Genomic DNA, 16,158 nt, shown 5'->3' with positions numbered 1-16,158 from the left:
TATATGGAACTCACACATGATACACACACACACACACACACACACACACACACACACACATATATATATATATATATATATATATATATATATATATATATATATATATATATATATATATATATATATATATATATATATATATATATATATATATATATATATATATATATATATATATATATATATATAGCGACACGGCCCCGCGTTCAGGAGGACGCGAGCTCAATCCCCGCCCGGTGCCACCAAGCTTGGATTTTTCAGCCGCTGCCGAGTGGCTTAAAACTACCCACATGCTGTCCAGAAGACCACCTATCAACCCGAACTCTAGAGTCTAGGATTAAAGATGAGCTCCGGGAGGGCAGCATGAGCCAATGCAAGATGGCGCCACTATAAACACTCTCCTGCGCCAGAACGGGCTGGGCCGACCATCAGGCCCCACCGGGAAGAAGCCTTGGGCCGACCATCAGGATCCACCGGGAAGAAGCCTACCGGCGCAATAGGCCAAGACGTAAAATATATATATATATATATATATATATATATATATATATATATATATATATATATATATATATATATATATATATATATTAGTGCCTTACGACTGTGCCCGGTGTTTCCTCCCAAAGTGTACACAAAATGCTGCTACTGCTGAAGGCTACATCACAAGACTCAGCTACGGGCCAACAACCTACAATTTATAAGCACTTTTCATCCACCTGAAGAGGGATGAGGAGAGGATGTCAGGAATCTTGATCAGGACTGGCTGGTATGTGAACAGATCCCGCCCGTGCTGAGGGGTGGACGAGGCTTCTCTTCAATTAAATCTAAGCAAATCGTTATGGGAAAACCTGGTAATGGGGCCCCCAAGCTCTTTTACATCCATTACATCTGAGGTTATAGTAAAAAAAATATTACGACGGCAAGTCGCCGCACTAAGAAGCAAATCACCAACCGGAACTATCTCGAACAAAGGTTCAATCCTTCGTGCACGTAACCTTTATCATGTCGTTCTGCATTCATTACACATATACTAAAAGGATTATAGAAAGCATCCCTTCATGACGCTACGCACACTCGTTACTACAAGTTCTTTGCGAAAAGCAGGTGACGGCTACGGTGAGTGGCTGATGATCAACAATTATCGGCAACCTGTTAACGAGGCAGGGGCAGGAGGAACGGGGCGGGGCTGGGAGGGGGGCAGACAGCGGGCGGGGCTGGTCACGGCCATAGTGTTACTCTTCCCCATTCCTTACCCGTCCCCATCCCCATGCGCGGGACTTGGGTATGGACATGCCGCCCCGTTACCTTCCCATCCACGGGACAGATATGAGGGACCAAGCCTCACGTCATATTATGTTGGCAGCACTTTCAAACCAATAATTACAGAAAACGAAATAAATAATGCATTTTTTATACACCATTGTATTCATATACATTATATATCATAAAACAAAACAATAGCGCTGTTGATCTACAAGTAAATAACAAGTAACGCGGGTAAGTTAATTTATGAGACAGGTTGGTATCCATGACTCGTCACACACCTGGGCAGCCACACCGGGTTTGCCAGGTCGTGTCATTTATGGCATTTTTGTCTTAAATCAAGGTGGTCGCCAAGAAATGCCCTTTTTATAGTATATGTTAAGTATTCCCATAATAATGCCATATTTAGTCATCAATCCGCCGTCTATTGCCATTCTTGGGGACAATTATAAAGGAATTTTCAGGAATAACTGTACGTTTACAATCAAATGGAAACACCAGAGTCTTTACAAACTAAAAAATATATATTAACTTTAGCAAAGTTTGCGATATAATATCAGTCATACAAATATTCTGATGCTTTTCAATATATGTCCTTCTATAATAACAAATAGAACACTACTTACCCATGAAATATACAAAGGAAAAGCCGAAGATGTCCTGCTCTCAACTCCGCGGAGTCAACACTTTTCCCACCCCATCCGCACCCTCACGGGGTAGCGTAAAACAACCCCAACCACATGGGGACGCTTTACACTACGGGTTATGGCCACGGGTAAGGGACGGGGATGGGATGGGAATGGGGAAGTCTAACACTATGGCCCAGCGGCGCAGCGCCAGTCAGCAGCCAGCAGGTGGGGAGTAATGCGTGCTTCCCTGTATCAGGTGTGTACTTACCTGTTTTGCTTTACTAATGCTAGTCTCATTAGCGGCGAAGTAGTAGATGCTTGGAAAGGTTACAGCAGGTGTTTTCTTGTTACAGAAACATAGTGGCGCAGATGTAACATACGTTCGAGTATTTTAATTGGCCTAGACCAGTAGCCGCCAATTACCCATTTAGTCATATTTGGTGAATCTTTAACATCCAGTGCAATTTAAGTAATGAATTCGGTATTATTCTAGTGTTTGCCCATACTCACCCCTCGCAACCTAAATTGGCTTGGGGGCCAGTGAGACTTCGGGGAATGCGGTGGTAAACATGAAATGCGTCGTCTGGGTCGTCTCTAGGGTCGATAGAGAGAGTCCCGACATAGGCGGCCGGGCGCCATTATTGGCCCTTGGAGCACCGCGCCGACTTCAAAGCATGGTGTCTCGCGGGTCATTTTTTTCTTATTTTTAAGGTGGTGCCTAGCCTTCGGCTGTTGCAACATGCCACAGAGGGGATACAAAGTGTAAATATAATTTAACTGCAAGGCAGCTGAGAAGACAGGTGTGCTGACAGTCAGTCGTCTTGTGAGGAAACCATCGGTTATGACAGCAAGACACACACAATGGCAGTGTGTGTTTTGCTCTCATAACCGCCCTCCCTTTGTACTGTCAATGGAAATCATTGTGAGAGAGGCACAGCTACAAGGACTGAAACAATCATTCACCTCAGATCCAGACATCGAAGCTGATGAGGGAAGCTGTGGCCCTTATGGCCAAAATTATTGGATGTGATCTCTCCCACAAGGCTCTAGCTCTTATTACAGACTCACAATGGATATTTCACAGTCTCATCAAGGCCACAGTCTAATTCTAATAGACTGGACGTGTTACAAGAGTTTAGATCAATGGTTCCCAAACTGGGGGGAACGCCCAACTGGGGGGGCGTGGGCTGGATATAAGGGGGGCGTAATTCCGTCTGCCAGAAATTGCAGTTTTGCAAGAAACACACACACACACACACACACACATACACACACACACACACACACACACACACACAAACATGAAGGAGTAACACTGATTGAATCATCCTCACGTGAGTCTCTCTCTCTCTCTCTCTCTCTCTCTCTCTCTCTCTCTCTCTCTCTCTCTCTCTCTCTCTCTCTCTCTCTCTCTCTCTCTCTCTCTCTCTCTCTCTCTCTAAACAAAGGGTGGGAGGCGTGAGGATTTCTTAGAAATCAATAGGGGGCATCATGTAAAAAAGTTTGGGAACAACTGGTTTAGATGAACAGAAGTTAGCCCTTGGTGAGCCATACCTGTCTTGGTAAAACTTTAGAATCACACCCAACTCACGCTTAAAGTTAACACATTATTTGTTTAGATTGTATTTGCTAATCATCACTCTGGTAACCGTTTCCATTATTTTTACTCGTTTATGAGATTTTAAAATGCGGGAAAATATTACTATCAATGGTGGTAGGTTGGATTACTATTTGCTCATGTGAAGGGTCTACAGCTAGAAACTCCTCTAGGTTGGGTTATAGTCCATCTTTATTTAATAGCCCCAATGTATAAGGTTGCACAGTCTTCATTTTCATGGGTACCAATGTCATTATAATATGTTGACATTTTCCTACAGTATTATCTAAACCTAACTATTTTGACCCTCAGGCAAAATGAAACTCGTTTACATGGCCTTAGAATTTTACTGTATTATCTTTTTTAATCAACAATAAGTATTTTAAATGTTATTGAACTATAATCATAGCTGACTTATCTTCACACTACCTTGGAATCGCACAGAACATTTATTCCAGCAACTACATCCTAGTGTGTGTGTGTGTGTGTGTGTGTGTGTGTGTGTGTGTGTGTGTGTGTGTGTGTGTGTTAACAATAAAGGGAGCAGCACGGCGATTAATGGAATCAGGGCCCCCTCCACCCCCAGATAATTAGTTTACACTAATTTTCTCTCCATACCGTATACTAAAGTTTACTGCGGGCAGGTATCGGAAAGGAAGCAAAGTGCCGTTGAAGTGATGAATCGAATGCCGGTCAACTCGGCCCATTGTCAACTCGGCCCACTGCCAACTCGGACCATTGCATACCAACTCGGCCCATTGCGTATTCAACACAACGAAACACCTGCTAGAATTTACAATATTTAATGAATTTTAATCTATTCTCTTCAACTGCACAATGCCTATTTACACGGTACAGTAAGCTGCAGTCAGTTGCTAAAACCAAAAGTAATAACAATAGAATAGAAGAGAATTGAATAGTTTATTGTTGAAAATTACAACATATGAGGAGGACGTATCATGCCTGTCCAACCCCTAGTCAATACAAGAGATATGTATAACGCATACGCCACACCTTCCCATCTGAGAAGAGACACACTTGCAAAGTTACTAGTTTGGCCTCGTCACTGAGTAATTTTATGAGCAAGTAAAAGCTGAGTTGTTATTTGCGCGCCTTCCTATTTAGCATATTATGCCAACCTTCCAAATCGTTATTTGTACGGATGCTTATACCAAATACGCACCACGCTCTGGGAGGCCAAATGTCAGAATGGATCCAGGTGGATTTTTTTATATAGTCTAGAAGACTTATGAGGGCGTGAGAGTCGTTTGCTTTCATATAAAATCTCATGAAGAGTTCTGCAACATGCTCTGCAGGAACATAAGGCAATGTCAGGACTTTCCCGAGATATTTATGCGTTCCAACATCATTTGTGTAAGGTACTCGTAGGCCTATTTCTTGAATTTTACGCCACACTGCCTGCCCCCAATGAAAGCTGCATCCGCGTTTATAACATCTGGCAGGATTTCGGGAATCGCATTCCAAATGCTTGCCTCAAAATCAATAGTAATTTCATTTATTTTCAATTCCCCACCTAAAAGATCTTTAGTTTTTGCATACATCTTTTTGTAATCTCTACGTCTTTTCCCAGACATTAGTTCAAACAGCAGTGGCACTTGTTTTAAGTTCTTGTCACTTTGTGTGAATGCATGAATACTACAAAGTTGTTTAATGGGGCAGCGGACTATTTTAAAAGTTGCATCTACGTACCAATGGTTTGCCTTTCTTAACAGGGATAGTTGTTCCTCTGTAGCAAATATTAGATCCCGTCGGCCACCAACAGAAATTTCATACCGCAGGAACTTTTCAGGAATGTGAGCATGACTTATTTCAAAAGAATCGAGCTGATGGTCCGAGTGGTCCACGTGGCCTATGACAAGTATATCAGGCTCATGACGTTCAGGAGGCAGCGCCCCTCCCTGCAGGCAAGAGTCAGGCGAGGAAGGGATATTTATATAGGTAATAGAAAGACTTCCCCAACTGCTGCCGATAAAGTTTGGGGCGCGGAGGGCTGTGTGATGGCCGGCGGCGTGGGGTGCATCCACTGATCTCTGTTATAACTGGATTGGCTTTCTCTGTACTAGCCTGGTTAGAATCCTGAAGCTCGCAGCCGCCATCTTAAGATTCCCTCGGGCCGAGGCATAGATGTAAAAAAAATCGGCATCAATGCTCGCTGAGTGCCAGTAGCACGTGGCAAAACACTTCATTACGAAGTTATTAATTTATTGAATTTTTCAATGCTCTAACTACTAGCTTTTCATTCGTTTATGTCCCAGGACGGCAAAGCTTGAAGTCCTCCGAGCTGAGTTGGAACGGTCCAGTGTTGTTTGCAGAATCCAGGAAATTACTTGCCGCACAGTCTGCCGCATGATTTGTCATAGGGACACTCAGCTTAGGCAGGCTCTTGGTAACTTTCAGCCCACCCCTAACATTCCAGCCAAAGCGTACCTTAGAAAGCTTCACAAGCTCTTATCTGACCTTGGTGTCCTTGAACCGTGTCTTGCCCTCATTAGCAGCCCTTGTTATACTTCTTGGAAACCTCATAGAGTCAGTGTTGATATAGAAAAATTGGATAAACCTAAAGATTCTTGGCCTTCTCAAGTCCTGCAGGACCATTTTCTGACTAAATTGTCAGTATATCCCCGCATCCAGGCTGTCCATGTGTTTTGTGATGGATCTGTCAATGGCACCAAGACTGGTTGTGGATTATTTATTAGGGACTATGTCACCCCCTCTGAATACACTGACACTGAGGTTTCTAAGAGGCTTCTTGATCATCTGTCTTCCACAAGGGCAGAACGCTATGCCATATATGAAGCCCTCCATATCACTGTAGCTCTCGGGAAAGCTGTTTGTTGATAGTCAGTGTGCCTTGTATGCAGTTCTGTCTTCCTCCCCTTCTGACTGTGATATAGGCAATAAGCATAGCTGGGCGTTATCGCGATAAGTTATCGCGATACTTTATCGCTGATAACAAAATCGGGTTATCGGCCATCCGCTACTTATTTAAATATATATTGGTATCTTCGTTTCTTTTGTAACCAAACTAGCGATAATCGCTACTTTTTTCCGCCTCTGAAAAAAAAAAAAAAACGTTGTCTCCTCCCTACCGCGCATGCGTGGCCTGGGCGCCCGGTGTTGTATGAAAAAACTTCGGGGTATGAAATATCTTCGGTGAAGAGATTTCATACTTAGATCATCAACATTAAAACAATAGGTTATTTTCTATGTTACTCAAAAATCAATATATCAAAGAGAAAAATCACTTAACTTTGCCCAAAAAATGATTATTCAATGCTTCAAATTTGATATTCCATATTCGTTTGTGAGCATGCCGTGGTATTGAAGGCATCCGGTGTTGTGTTATTTGGTGTACCATCGTCAAAAGCTGGCGCTTTTGTTTACAAACACCTCGTGAACTACGCATGTTCAGACCAGTAAGCGTAGCCCTGTACAGTCTCACAAAGTTTTTCAACACATTAAGAGTTGCTGGAAGGCTGAATCAGACATACAGTACCACCATCCTCGCTGTTTCTAGAACGACACTCTGTACATATAAATACAACTCGTACAGTGTCGTTCTAGAAACAGCGGGGATGGTGGTAGCGGTACTGTATGCATAGCTGGGCACGATAACAGAAAACCTTATTCCCGATAACCGATAACTGATAATGGAAAACCTTATCGGTGATAACCGATATTCGTTAACTGGAGACAGAAATATAGGCGATAACCGATACCCGATATAAATCCACAATTCCGATACTAGCTAGCGATAAGTCCGGTAGGCGAAAACGATACCATATTGATATTTCAAATAAAAAAAACATCGATGAATTCAAATTTTCATTATCTGTAGTTTAGAAAACTTACAAAACCTGAAAACCACACGTTGACACGTACCAATGGACGGTAATACTAGAAACGCCTGAACCGGTGTTGTGTATTTTGGCGTCCCCACCATCAAAAGCTGGCGCTTTTCCTAACAAACACTGGTCTCTCGTGAACTGCGCATGCTCAGACCAGCAAGCGTAGACCTGTACAGTCTCACAAAGCTTTTTAACCGTAATTAAGAGTTGCTGGAAGGCTGAATCAGACATACAGTCTTAGCTGGGCGTTATCGCGACAAGTTATCGCGATACTTTATCGCTGATAACAAAATCGGGTAATCGGCCATCCGCTACTTATTTATCTATCTATCGGTATCTTCGTTACTTTTGTAACCAAACTAGCGATAATCGCTACTTTTTTCCGCCTCAGAAAAAAAAGAAAAAACGTCTCCTCCCTACTATGCATGCGTGGTCCGGACGCCAGGTGTTCTAAGAAAAACTTTTGGGGTATGAAATATCTTCGGTGAAGAGATTTCATACTTAGATCATCAACATTAAAACACTAGGTTATTTTTTTTATATTACTCAAAAATCAGTATCAAAGAGAAAAATCATTTAACTTTGCCCCCAAAATGATTATTCACTGCCTGTAATTTGTGATCCCGTTGTAAAGAGCGCTATCAGAGACCAGCGGTTTGTCAAATGAACACCACTGAGTGCCAGGAATCGAACCCGGGCCTACTGACTAGAAGTCATTAGGGATGATTTTCACTGTGTTAATCCAGCGGGTTGTGTTATCACGTGGCAGCGTGGCGCGTGGCCTCTCAGCTGCGTCTCGAGTGACGGAGTGAGTGCCAGTGTTCCTGTTCCCAGTGCTTCAGTGCTTCTTTACTGAAGTGACTGCTGAAGTGTTAATGGTGATAAGTAAGAATAACTGAATAAATAGTGATGGGCCAGTTCACGAGAGACCAGTGTTTGTAAACAAAAGCGCCAGCTTTTGACGGTGGGGACGCCAAATAACACAACACCGGTTGAGCTTCTAGTATTACCGTCCATAGGTACGTGTCAACGTGTGGTTTTCAGGTTTTGTAAGTTTTCTAAAATACAGATAATGAAAATTTGAATTCATCTGTTTTTTTTATTTTTTATTTGAAATATCAATATAGTATCGTTTTCGCGTATCGGACTTATCGCTAGCTAGTATAGAAATTGTGGATTTATATCGGGTATCGGTTATCGCCTATATTTGTGTCTCCAGTTAACGAATATCGGTTATCACCGATAGGGTTTTCCATCAACAGTTATCTGGTATCGAGTTGTATAATCACACTCTGTCCTGCCTGGGGGTTGGGATGGCATGTTCCTCCCTTCTCCCTTGTTGTTTACCTGCAACAATAAACTATCAATCAGTCAATCAATCAATAACGTTTTCTGTTATCGTGCCCAGCTATGCTCTGTACTGCCTGGGGGTTGGGATGGCATGCTCCTCCCTTCTCTTTTGTTGTTTATTTGCAACAATAAACTATCAATCAATCATCGGTCAATCGTTTATGGGAAGAAAAAAAACATTCGTTACCCGTCTCCATATCTCAAACAAAACAACACATTTTTGCGTTATTTGACTGGAGCTGTTAAGTAAAGTGGAAAACCTGCACTGTGAGCGTGTCTTTGCCCTGCCTTGTTCCCTCGTGGTTGGCGGCCTTTGAGAGTGTTGGCGTGGTGTGTCTTGTGGCTGTTCTGGGTTCACGATCCGGGTGTGGTGGTTTTTGGGTTGCGGCACGCCACTTGCCCGTGCTTGGAGTGTGATGCGCGGGCCGGTGGTGTAACAATAAGATAAATGTCATTGTTATTTGTAAAGTTTTATAGATTTTTTCAACTGGGTGTACCTGTTTAATAAAATCGCAAGCTCCAAACGTCCCTCCCCCTGTTTCAAAAAGGCTAATTGATGTTTTTTTTTACATTTATCTAGTTCAAAGTTCATTTTATAATTACACAACTCATAACAATGAACTCCAGAATGCACAGAGGCTCTTCTCTGATGCCCTGTATGAAGCAGCCCAAAGGCAGTGAAAAAAATATCACATGCCTTTCATGAAATCATACAGCATCTTAAAATTTGCGTGTCAATTTACTAATTACTCTGCGAGATAGAATTGAGCTACAGTATATTACCTGCATAGTCCATGTATGTCAACTCCACCAATATAGGCATGTGGCACACCACTGAAAAATCTGTTAGAAACAATCTGGTGGAGGAGTCCAAGGGGCACCAACAAAGCTCATGGAAATTGCAAGCCAATGGCTCCTACACTGATGTATTTGGCACAGAAAGGGTGACTGCATGGAAAAAAAAAAAGTGTCATACAGATACAAGACAAAGCCTCCTTAGTGCCTGTCCCCACTGACTCATGCATGCAAGGTGAAGACTTATACTATCAAGAAAAACATGGCACTATTGACTGAAAGATTTAGTACTGAAAAATAATGGAAGAAAAGCCAAGAGGGATGAAGGGCATGGAGCTCCTCTTTGATAATGAAGCACCACCTTCCTAACCAACAAACACACACTGCAATGAGCAAGCAGCACAATGCCAAGCTGTGCTGTTTGAGTGGCATTTTATTAAAAATCTCAATTTGTGAAGAAACTATTTATTAAAAACTTTGAAATGTTCCCTTCACCATGCACGTGCACATACTTACAGAGTATGTACAAACACAAGCATTCACAATTATGGTATGTTTCAATGCTTCACATTTGGAATGATGTTTTCTTATTCACTGATAATATAAACTGGTTGAATGTTATCAAGCCATACTAATAAATGCAAAGATGAACGTTACATTTACAGAAACCATTTTCATGATCAAGTGACGAGAAGATGGAACCGAATAATTTATCAAAATAAAATATATGTACTATATATATTCAGAAGACAGGCTATTCCTGCTTAAGTAATAATAACATTTCCTGACATGTAGCATATTTCAAGTCATCCCAAACACATGAAAATATACATCTTTTCTAGACTTTACATCTTAAACTACAATGAAATCATCTGAGATGAATTAGTGTTGATGTAGATGATAAAAAAATGTTAAATGAAGTCAACAAATCCACTTGAGCTTATTGATATTGATATTAAAGCACCTTATTTAGGAATAAAGGAAGATGATTCAACAATCCTGTCTTTTGTTACATCTGTCAATACTAATTAGATGCAATGCTCAGACTTTCACTGCCATTTATGGTAATGGTAATCATAATAATTTTCTCCAGCTCCCCCACATGACGCCTAGCTGGCTTGGCCCACCACCGGCCCAAGGAGGGATGGCAACACCTAGTACTTTGCTTATTCAGTTTGATAAACTGCTTTATGCTGCAGCAACTAATTACAGTTTCATGGTTTTATAGATATAGTGCATGGAAATCAATGCAAGGCTTGGAATTAATAAAAACAAATTGAACAAGAAGCCATTTTCAAAAATGATAAATGAGAAGAAAACTTGCTGGCCAAAACAACCGTTATTTAGCATGTGAGTTTTGTCCTTCGTCTTGGGCAGCCACACCTCACCTGCAGCCTTGTCATATCTCATCAGGAATGTGACCCAATTAAGGAATGAAAAGCTTTTAGTCTAAGGCATATAATTTGATCAAAAAAAGTTTACTAAATGAAAGTGACAATGACAAGTTATTGCAGGTCTGACAGCATATGATTCTTATCAAATGCTTTTCTTCTTTTGTTTGTTTATACATTTGTGGTCATATGATGGTAGTCAGCATGCGATATTCACTGCAGGTTAACTTGTGATGCAGAAGTAGCATATTCACATAATTTGCAGAAAATAACTTTTGAAATAAATAGTATTAAGTCAAAAATTCATGTAAGCTTCAGGCAAGCTATAATTTTAATAGGAAATTTGAAAGTACCTTCACCAAATTATTTCTACTGAAGGTTAAGGTTAACAATAACACCTTAAATTGTTGAAAAGGTTGGCAAATATATATTCTTTTGTTATATCGCAGAAAATTTATATTCATAAAAATAATCAAGCGATTACTAGGAAAAGTATGCTTTTAATTCTTTTTTCCGTTCCATATTTTCTTTAATAACAAGAAACTCCCTTTGTCATGAGACAGGCTAGCTTTGATTTAATGTTCTTATATATTTTTTTCAGTTTCATAATGGGCAGGCTTCAAAAGTGGTCTTAGGACAAAGACTGCAATGTATTTCTTACTATTTTCTTTTTTATAATGTTATCAAGTTAATAATATATGGAGCAGGTTAAATTTACTAAAATCATTAAAATCACAGACACCAAAGTTGCATCTGTTTCAAACAAAATTAAGGAAGACTACAAAAAAAGAAGACGCCAGTACTCCAACAGGTATTGCAATGCTTTGTTTATATAATATTATCTACTGAACATTTTTTATGTAATTTGTAATACTTTTATGTAATACACAAGATTATGATTGTTATGAACCAACTTTTTTATATAGCAATGCAAAGATCCCTGTTACATAGTTACAAATATTCATAACATACCCTTCCAGATGGTAAAGAAGAGTGATCATGTGAGCTTTAAGATAATAACTCTATATTCATCAATGATTCCATATTTCACATGCAGTTCTTTTTTTTTTACATGAAGATTTGTTTGTAATTAATCCTAATCAAACAAATCCAAAAACTTAATTGCAGTAATGTAAGTAATTAACCTTCTCAACTACCAGGGGTTCAACTTTGAAAATGGAAAGATGGACCAATACATCCTCCTCAAGTGCCTCGGTGGTGGTGGCCAGCACACAACTGTCAGACCGTCAGGCTCACTGACATGATGAACATAATCTTATTTTCATATATGAAGGAAAATAAATTGATGGCCCATAACATTTAAAATACAAAAAGATACAATCAAATGAGAAAAGAAAACACACAAAGACTTCCAATTACATAAATGCATTAATTAAGTGAGTAACCTATAATCTTTCCATGAGGATGCATGCATGTTGTTCAAACATTAGGTTGCATCCGAGATTTTGTCTAAAGAGTAATTTTTTGTTCTGTTGGTGTGGCAATGTGATGAAGCTTGCCCTGCAGCCATTCTTTGCCACATGGTTACAACATTGCATCATCTTGTTTCATAGTCTGATTCCCTCGCTGTTACCTGGAATGGCATTTACAACACAAATAACATGAAAAATTGATTCACAGCCATTTGCTGAATCTTTCTCAGTTGTCTCAATAGTCCTTCACCATTAATGATTATGACTATATATATATATATATATATATATATATATATATATATATATATATATATATATATATATATATATATATATATATATATATATATATATATATATAATTATGAAAATGATAGTGCAAAGGATGAAATTAGTGTAATTTGTCAATTAGAAAGTCATCACCATCACCATAATGTAACTGGAAGTACTCAATCAGCCCCAAACACCATCACCATTGTAAAAGCTAAATACATATATAATTACATATTTCACGGCTCCGTAGGATTTGGAAATGTACACAGGAAAATATCATAATCAAATTAATGCTAACCCTCCTAAAACTGAAATTATATAATTTTTTTTATGCCTAGAGAGGACACAGTTAATGTTAATCAGATGACACTCCAAGAAGTTCAATCAAATTTTTATGGTAAGCAACATCATCTGAAGCGTCTTTCCTCAACAACCAACAGACAGGAAGGGTTCAAGGAGCATTCTATAACACCTGAGGTATAAACCAAGTCACCATTTGACACAAGTGAAACTGATCCACACTCATGGCTCAGAGTGCCACCAGCTCAGGGAGTCTTGTCCTTCATCACCAGGAATGCTTTCACAGACTCCACACCACACACAATGGGTTTTGCTGTGACACTACACATCATGGAAATCAACCTTCTTTTAACAGCACACACTGGATTAGGCTCATGGTTTTCAAGTCTGTGAGAGCTGGCACTCACCGGCCAGGCGTGGTGGTGGTGCAGCTGCTCCACCATGCTCACAATACAAAAATACCACACTTCTGTTCTACCTATCCCTTTTAGATTTGGCTTCACTGATCATTAGTTATCTGCAGTCACCTTACATAATATGAGATGTGCTTTTGAAAAATCTTGTGCAGGTATCACAGTGCAGCAACTCCCCTCACATTTATGCTGCTGCATTTTTAGATCAAATACTATAATAAAATAAGGATCTTTTAAAATTACAGAATTAGGTAACAAAGCATATGTTACATCATTTTCAAGATTTTCTGAACACCTGGTTTGGCCGCCTGAGGCAAGGCCACCACAGTAAGAATCTCATGGACTGGAGGCGTTCATTTCTCCCTTGTGAGTCATTTATGTTGTCTGTAGTTCTTCAGTCAGTCATTTTGAAAGGCATAAATGTCTTGTACATTTGGCAATAACAGCTGGGGGTCATATGGTACAACACGAAGCATTACCTACTGTACAGAAGTGCTGACAAAAGGAAGAACCATAAGTGTGGCAACTTAGAAGCACTTATCTCTGTGCATTTTTCAAAGCACTAGCAGTTGATTAGTAACCCTTAAGTCAAATGGAAAGTTTATCCCTAATAACTACAAAAATGTAGTAAGGAATATTTAGTATCTATTGTCATTCAGAGTCAAAATGAAAGACAATAACAGATATGGAAAGTATTTCCTATGGCAAACTTTCATCACAGCAGAAGTAGCCATGGTAACCCTTGAAATAAAAAACAATTCAGTAACTTAGTGTAACAGCACTACAGCTTGCCACTACTTGTGCTTCTCCCTGCATCAGCTGGCATAACACAGCAACCAACACATGGTTCCTCTGTGGTCCAGGTGTGAATATCAAGGTAACGTCAAACAAACCTTCTCTGGCTTTCTTAGAAGGCACTAATTCACACTCTCACCTGGACAGATGGCAAAGGAAGTTAAATCTCTGGAAGTAATGGGACAGCATATTTACATTACATATATATGATGCTTGTGGAAAGTTCATTCTGTCTGGAAGAATTACGAGCATGGAAAGACATCATTCTAAATATGGAGCTCCATCATCGTTACTGACTCCCATGGTGTTTGCCTTGAGATGTTGAGCTTCTCGCAGATGTAAGAGGGAAACAATCTGCTGGTGTGTTGTAATAATGATCATTGTTGAATGGCTCTTGATTTTTCATTCTACATCACAAAGGAAATTATTTGACCACAATTCATATCATTACTCAAGAGCACAATCCTCACAGCTGTTTTTTCTGCTGTGATGATTCAGCCAGTCACCACACCACACAATTGTAACAAAGTGTTTTTTCCAGTGTAAGGATTTCCATCAGAGTCTCACTTTCCAGGCCCCGTTCTGAACTATTAAACTAGTCACTCTTATCTCTCTGTGTTAAGTACCATTGAAGAAACCCTGTAAGTTCCTTTCAAAAGCTGTGCAATAGTCACTTAGTCCACTCCAACTGGTATTATGTTGCACTGCTTATCATCACAACCATGATAAAAGTAGTCTAGCTCTACAAGAAATAGGGCTTTATCACATTGGTATTCACAAACCAACAACACTAGGTCACTGCATGAGATGAAGATTTTCTGACTTATCACAGAGTCTATGTTAATATATATATATATATATATATATATATATATATATATATATATATATATATATATATATATATATATATATATATATATATATATATATATATATATATATATATATATATATATATATATATATATATATATATATATATATATATATATATATATATATATATATATATATATATATATATATATATATATATATATATCAGCACCATACTTCTCTGATGTTCATTTCAGCTTGCTATGGTGCAGCTTCCAAGGTAACATATGGGCAGACAAGGTGTTAATTCGCCTGCCACTTGAAGGAGCCATTCATGACCCACTGCTGTGCTGCGGTGCCGTCGCAGGGCTTGAGCACCGGGAGGGTCACATCCCGGGCATCTGGCTTCTGTAGACACCGCCCAGAGTTGACGTGCTTTACTGACCCATCCTGCAACACCAAGCACAATGTAAGTGTTAACTTTAAAATAAGTGAGAATTTCTTGCAGGAGTCTGCTGAAAGGCATTCCAGTAAGCTTCAGATGCCCCCACTATGCTTACATAGGGAGGTTCTATTGTGTAATTATTAGTTTCTTTCTATTAGGAAAAAGACTGGACTTAAGAACATAAGAACGTAAGGAGTCTGCAACCTAACCTAACCTAACCTAAGACTTACCTCAAGATTCCAAATATCCATAATATGTTACCTCTCACTAGTACCTTCATACTTCATCTTCTACTTATTCACATGACAATGAAAGCTGCACAATAAATCAGCCATTCTCTTAGATTGAAGTATTTCCTAAAACCGGACACCTGCACCTGAAGCCTTTGTTGCATACCTGTTGATTGTAAGTCCACATTTGGTTGCCGCCCATCCCGTGGCACCGCACAAGCTTCACTGGTCCACTGGGATTGGACGCATCCAGGCAATTATCATCAGACATGATCTGCTGCCTTTTAGTGTAAGCAAATACCTGAAAATACATTTATAAATAAAAATCATGAAATTGTAAATTTGAAGAAGTATTGTTATGTGACCCATGTAACTGATGTATACACTGTTGCATAGAGAAAAAAGATGATTCATGCATTTGGCCAGTTTATACTGAGTGTGCTGTAGCTCATAATATCAACTCATTCTGAGGAAAAATTATTAAATGAACAATGGTTTTCAGCATCTTTTAGCTGGTGACATAAGTATAGACCAACTTAGGGGTAAA

The 16,158-nt window shown here is 39.5% G+C and overlaps 1 protein-coding gene and 1 long non-coding RNA gene across 4 annotated transcripts in view; one reads left to right on the top strand and one right to left on the bottom strand.

Annotated features, from left to right (window-relative positions):
* Positions 1-1,924: 1,924 nt before the first annotated feature.
* Positions 1,925-16,158, top strand: part of LOC126995444 (uncharacterized) — a 15,200-nt gene continuing 966 nt past the window's right edge. Inside the window, exons 1-2 of the long non-coding RNA XR_007750329.1 lie at positions 1,925-2,154; positions 15,194-15,405. This is a non-coding gene — a long non-coding RNA (uncharacterized LOC126995444). The remainder of the gene's footprint in view (positions 2,155-15,193; positions 15,406-16,158) is intronic.
* LOC126995442 (polypeptide N-acetylgalactosaminyltransferase 5-like) overlaps positions 15,240-16,158 on the bottom strand; it is a 25,442-nt gene continuing 24,523 nt past the window's right edge. For all 3 annotated transcript variants that reach the window (XM_050854994.1, XM_050854993.1, XM_050854995.1), the window contains exons 10-11: positions 15,778-15,912; positions 15,240-15,386 (exon numbers count right to left, since the gene is read on the bottom strand). In XM_050854994.1, coding sequence (XP_050710951.1) covers positions 15,240-15,386; positions 15,778-15,912 — 282 coding nt within the window. The remainder of the gene's footprint in view (positions 15,387-15,777; positions 15,913-16,158) is intronic.

This window comes from Eriocheir sinensis, chromosome 8 (genome assembly GCF_024679095.1).
Source record: "Eriocheir sinensis breed Jianghai 21 chromosome 8, ASM2467909v1, whole genome shotgun sequence".
NCBI classification, from domain to species: domain Eukaryota; kingdom Metazoa; phylum Arthropoda; class Malacostraca; order Decapoda; family Varunidae; genus Eriocheir; species Eriocheir sinensis.
Note: the sequence above shows the minus strand (reverse complement) of the source record. Positions and strands in the feature narration are given on the sequence as shown.